Here is a 6,261-nt window from a genome sequence, read left to right as displayed (position 1 = left end):
GACCACCTGCAATCATCCAATTCAGAGCGGCTTTGCACAATGACCAGGTTATAGTTTAAAATAGAAAAAGCTTTTTTTCGTTCCCTTGCATCTGTTTGTTATTGCTTACATTCCATTTGCATGGTTTTTGATTGATCATATTATTTGTTTAGAGTTACAATTCTTTCGGTTTTTTTCCCCTGTTTCCTGCCTTCCCTGTTCTGTTTTTGTCTCTTTTTGCTGGCTTCCATGCTTCCATTGCATTTGCATGCTTTTCGATTTACCACATTATTATTTTAAATATATAGCATTTTGACTTTGCTTTTTTGTTGTATATTCATCATACTTCAGTTATGCTTCAGTTATAGTATTTCTGCTCTATTTTGCATTTCATTCTTGACATTTCATATATTACTAATTTTTAAATACTTTAGTTATCATTTGACTGTAGTTTCCGCATGGAACTTTATATCATTTTGGTTTAGTTCCTTTAACTTTTTCCATTTTCTCTTTTGACATATTATTTCTTTTCATACAATTTCTTCCTTTTTTGTATCCAGACATTCATAGAAATACCCCCATTCTACCATGAACAATGGGCACCGAATTACCCACAAGAGGTTCGGTTCAAATACAATGGAGCAACCTACCCAATAGGAGTCCAACAACACCGAGGCAGATATTTTTTTTGCAGATGGACTCGCAGACGTCATGGTAGATTTAAAAATCTACGAGTCTATCATCATCAACTTTTTTGCCTGCGATGATAGCACCACTTTTTATCCACATTTTACACCTCCCCTGAATCAACAAACATGTGGCAGACCAATACTTCATTCCCGCCAACATATCTGGACAACAGAAATAACCCAATGTATACTGGGTGCTCCTCAACCGCTGGTAACATGCAATCAGATTAACTTGCATTATTATGAGAATTTCAATCAGATTATTAATCTGTATAAATGATATGCAGGAAATCCGATCACATGCAAGGAAATATCTGAAAGAATGTGACAACCACTTGACAATTATAAGGAAGAATGCACCTCCTCTGCAATGGGACGTCGTTACACTCGACCGCGACATTAAAGATAAAAGTATCGTCCGGCCATGGTATAAGTTTCTCAGGGAAAACGATTTCCATCATGGGGATGAGGTATCATTATACTACCGGTCACACGAATGAATTTGGGAAATAGTCATTAGAAGAGAAAGGAAGTGACAATAATTTTCATTTTATATGTAATTCTATTTTGTTTATTTTGTTTGAACAATCTCTCTTTTATCAACATTATAAATACATATCTAATATTCAATTATATTACTGTGATTGCAATTTTACTAACCAAGTCCCTATTAATCAGCCTTATCATTTTGGTGTCCATGAAAAACAACTCGTGCATATGCACGGGTTGCAGACTAATTTTTGTTAAGTTAGGACCATCATGATTGACTATAAAAAAAGGGACCATCATGATTGATTATAGGATTCATATTTCATTAATTATATTTGAAAAAAATGTTTTTTCTCTTTAATTTGACCATATCATGTACTTGACAATACGTGAGAATTCAAATATAATTCTAATATGATGGGACGGTACTCTAGTTTAAGATTAAAAAAAGAGAGCAAATTTTACTTAAATTCTCAGTAATTTCTAAATTTTCCCACGATATTTTTTTATTTTTTAATGCTTATAAATTATAATAACCTCCTTATAAAAGTTTATGATATAGTGTTTTTTTAGTAACAAGCGTATCATGTGAAATTTCAAGAAACCACCCAGAATGTCAATGTAATTCCTTAACTTAATCTATTTTTTATTTGGTTATTATGAACATTTAATTTATTTAATTTGTGTAATTGTGTGAGATTTATAAATATTTTGACGAGATCATGCAATTTATTCCATGTGTAATTCTTGTTTTAACTTCCTTTTTTGCTTTACTTTCAAGACAGTGTTTGGAGGATGATGCTAGAATGACATACTCAACATGTGCTCTTATTCAAAATAACATTACAGCACCAACAATGATTAATATAAGTAATAATGATTTATATTTTTTAACTAAGTAATTCAAAATTCGAATCTTAATTACTCTCTATTAATATAATGGTGAGTACAAAAAAATAACATTATAGCAAAATCAGTAGCCTAAGTATTCTCCAATACGAAACTCTTAGTCGAAAAAAGATCAATAGTACAAATTATGTGAGATTCGTAATAACTTAACGTGAGATATATTTCTTTTGTATACACAAATTTACCAAGGCTGTGATATTTCATCCTTCTCTAATGGTACACCCTATGTAGTATCTTCAAGCATATTTTTTCTTCATATTTTGTTATATACACGTACAATTGTTTCTGATATCCAATCTTAATCGCTTCTGGATTCTCACTTTATTACTGGAACTAGCATCAGGGGTAGCGTAACATAAGAATAGCTCCCACGATCAGCAATGCTACTGAGCATATTAATGCCTGCAAGATCACCAGAGCATTCAGAAAATGAAGAAACAAAGTGAACAATACAATAATTCATGGTATCTGCAACTAGGTTGATAAGGATAACTATAAAGAAGAGCAATCCATGATGAGTACTAAAAGGGGTATATATAGCTGTTCCAAGCTCACTTGCTTGTTCAAGTTGAGAAAATGCATGTTTTTGGTAGACACCTCACGTATCTACCAGAGAACATCTTAATCGAGTCGGGTAGGATTATTATGGACAGTAGAACTCTCTCCAAATACTTAATGTATCTTCATACACAAGACTTTAAGATCACTGGTTAAATTGGAAAAATTCTACATTAATTGATCCAAACACTCAATGGTAAAAAAATATGTTTAATCCGTGGAAGCTTTGCTTTTTAAGTTCCAAATAGGTTTCTTTTAGCTTCATCCAAGTTTTGTCAGAGATTCTTCAATGGCTGGTGATATGGTCAAAATATTATATATAAGTGAAGACAACTCCCATCTCATAATCTAGTTTTTGGGTTGAATTAGACTCATATTCAAAGATAGTATGAGAGCTTATTCTAATGATTGTTATTATGTCTATCAACCTATTCATTATTGAGACATTATAAAATTAGTTGTAAATGTCTAGTGCTACAAACTTCACACTCAAGTCATTGATGTATATGCACACTTAATATAACTTAAAGGGATGGATGAGAACGATTTATTTAATGAAAAATTTGTGTTCAATTTCCACCGTGTACAAAATTCTTTTGAACCAGCGACAGTCACACACTGTGAGCAGGATTAATCTCTGATTTAGTGGGATGGGAGACATCATAGTCTCTGGCTCAGGACAAAAGAAAGAAAAATATACACACTTAATAATATGTGGTACGGTGAATTCAGTACGCTGGGTTGTTAAGAGAATTATGTAATGTAATTATTTGGTTGGTGATATTCTAATGCATTAAGTTGACTATGGCAAATGCAAGTGTAAGCACACAAACAATTAAACAAGAGAGAGAGATGGGAGAGAAATGTTACAGCAATTGCAGAGGCTCCTAACCCTGCCCGTTCCCTAGGATCTTTCCTGTAATAATTTCCAAAGTAGAGGATTGTTGCATAGTACCACAGAGGTGGACATAGAAATCCAAAAAGAAATCTGAAATTAAATACACAAAACCATAAAGACAAGAAGAAGATATTATTTGGGAAGAGAGTAAGTAGATCAATTACTTACGAGAACCATCCAATTCCACAACCATAACATGGAAGGGGTTTATCATAAAGTCCCGTTTGGAAATCCTCTGGACCTTTAATTAGTGTATAGTTGCCCTTTTCATGGTCAGCAACATCCATTGCTTGACCTGTCATGGCCATAAAAATTGTTAGAACAAACATGTTTAAACAATTTTAGTGATGAATGTAAAGAGGCACATTTACTAGTGTATTGTTTAACTAATCCTTGCTTTCCACTTTAACTAAAATATGAAAGCCATTACTGGTTGAAATTTTTGAAACAAAGTAACATTAGAAAGTAGAAACAAATTTTGAATTTCAGGTATGCTGATAGATCATTATTTTCATAGAAAATCATTACCTCTAAAAATTGAATAATTTCGTGCAGATGGCCTTAGAAGGTCAAGATGCTTATCAGAGACTGAGGTTGCCAATTCCACACCATTTCTCAAATCAACAGTTTCTTCCATACCACAACCTGTAGTCAAACCAAATCTCATTCAGGTAAGTGCTTTGAGTTGCAATGTTTTTTGTTGAGTTCCAAATTCCTTATACTAGTCATGAATGCAGTTACATTGTCATTGTGTAAAATCAAGCATATGAACATGCCAAGTAAAGACAACATTTTTTTTTTAATTCAAGTAAAGACAACATTAAAAAAGCCTGTTTCCTTGAAAACCATTCTGTCCAAGATAATTTAATTTATGTTGGGGCATGGGCATTATAGCCCTACGACAGAATAATTGTGTTTCCTTACAAATTTCTTACATAAAGGATTAATGTCAACAAGTTGGACCAGAAGGAAGGAACCATGATATCATGAAACTTTCACACTCTTTTTTTCTGAGTAGTCAACAATAATAGTAACAATTTTTCCAAATTGCAGCTTTAGGAGATATCACCTAACATAGTTCTCAAATTAACCAAACAAGGATACCCTTCAAATCTCAAATATCTCATTCATATCAAGCTGGTGCCAATACATGATTTGAATAAAATCTCACACTGGCTTATATGATCAGAATAGTTAATGTATAACACCACATTCTGATTTCTGCACATTGATAAGCTGTTTCCATATTACAAACTAATAAGCTTAACAATTGTTTTTAAAGGAATTAGCAGCTTAATAAGATCGATAAGAAAATGTTTCGACTTTTGAGTACCTTTATCCATTTGTTGTAGAACTAGTTTTCTGATTCAGCCCTTCAGCTGTTCAAAACAACACTCAAAATCCTTGTTTCACAGAATTTAATGACACCTTAGATGAAATAATTATATGTGAAACATGTTTTGCTTTAGAGGCAGATAAAAGAGAACCCATAGCAGTTGCAAGATATGGTATGACAGTTTTGAAGACTTTAAAGCTTAGCAAATTTTGAATGAATGATTTATAGAACTCGAGTGACAGTGTAGCTATTCAAAATTCAAAATTCAGTCACAACATAAATGCTATCAAAAGAGTACCAAAATAAATACATATACTTTTCAACGTTCTGACATCAGAAAATAGGGGAATTCTAGTATTTTAGAATGCTTCAGAAGTCTAGTATTCTACATTTGTTCATGGCTCCCTAAGAGGCGAGAGGCTTTGAAATATAAGGTTTAATATTTATAACTAGTGAGAACAAAACCATTTGAATCAACAACATAAAATGAGAAAAACTATTACTCATCTTAAAGACTAAAACCCCAATCATCAAAATTAAGAAGCTGATCATGCATTGTACTGCAGCGGGTATCCAAAACAGAACCAAAGTTAGAAAACATCCACTTAAAGTTATCCAGATTCCCAGAACATCTCCCAGTTTAGAATTTGAGCTCATACAACCCATGGAACATAAAAAAATCGTCATCATCAATCATCATATTATTATTTCTTTTCAAGTGAAATTCAGTATTTCATTCAACTGAGGATCCAAAATTGGACCAACATCATACTGTACATAAAAAAAGAAAAGGCTTTTAAAGGTGGAAAAGAAACATAAAAAGGAAAAAGCTTTTATGCATAAGAAGGATTTAGGAATTCCTAGAAGGCAAAATAGAATAACCATTAAGAAAATGAAAGGGGAAAAAAAAAACAGAATTGAGCAAACACCAAAAACAAGAGAAAATAAAAAAAACAAAACACTTGCCTTGGAAAAGCAACAAGAAGTTCCACTGATCAGAATGGAGAAAAGAGCATAAAATAATTTCAAAAAAGAGAACTTCTTTGTATTGGAGAGGTGTTCTTCAAACATGATAAGCCATTTTCGTTACCCCAATTTTCTCTTGTATTATTATAATCGAATCTCAAACATAATAAAAGTTAAAACAGCTCGAAGCTTAAGAGAATTGACGATGTCTTTGTCTTCTTAAATCATAGGAGCCTTAATTTAATACATCAATTTGAATATTAAATAAAACTTGTCTGTTTTATTTTTTGGTGGTATAAATTGTCTTCGTCACATAGTAAATTCTGCAATTCTTAAATAACGGATGGCAGTTTTTTTACGCAGCCTTCTTTCTTGTCTTTACTTGCTTTCACACTTGTGTTTAATTATATATAACAAGTTTAGTTGATGGTAATAGA

At 32.2% G+C, this 6,261-nt stretch overlaps 1 protein-coding gene across 3 annotated transcripts; it reads right to left on the bottom strand.

The window, feature by feature from the left end:
- Positions 1-2,062: 2,062 nt before the first annotated feature.
- LOC114367106 lies at positions 2,063-6,013 on the bottom strand. Of its 3 annotated transcripts, none has more exons than XM_028324213.1 (6): positions 5,825-6,013; positions 4,856-4,901; positions 4,051-4,167; positions 3,691-3,817; positions 3,495-3,540; positions 2,063-2,468 (listed from the first exon to the last, which is right to left on the bottom strand). In XM_028324213.1, the coding sequence occupies exons 2-6, from the start codon at positions 4,863-4,865 to the stop codon at positions 2,406-2,408; spliced, it is 363 nt and encodes a 120-aa protein (XP_028180014.1). In that variant the 5' UTR covers positions 4,866-4,901; positions 5,825-6,013; the 3' UTR covers positions 2,063-2,405. The 3 variants fall into 3 exon arrangements, with proteins under 3 accessions (XP_028180014.1, XP_028180012.1, XP_028180013.1); XM_028324211.1 differs by having other exon boundaries at positions 2,067-2,468; positions 3,495-3,612; positions 5,825-6,008; XM_028324212.1 differs by lacking the exon at positions 4,856-4,901 and having other exon boundaries at positions 2,067-2,468; positions 3,495-3,612; positions 5,825-6,007.
- Between the last annotated feature and the right edge of the window lie 248 nt (positions 6,014-6,261).

Source organism: Glycine soja, chromosome 9 (assembly GCF_004193775.1).
Source record: "Glycine soja cultivar W05 chromosome 9, ASM419377v2, whole genome shotgun sequence".
Classification (NCBI taxonomy): Eukaryota; Viridiplantae; Streptophyta; class Magnoliopsida; order Fabales; family Fabaceae; genus Glycine; species Glycine soja.
This window is presented reverse-complemented; position numbering and strand designations above follow the sequence as displayed.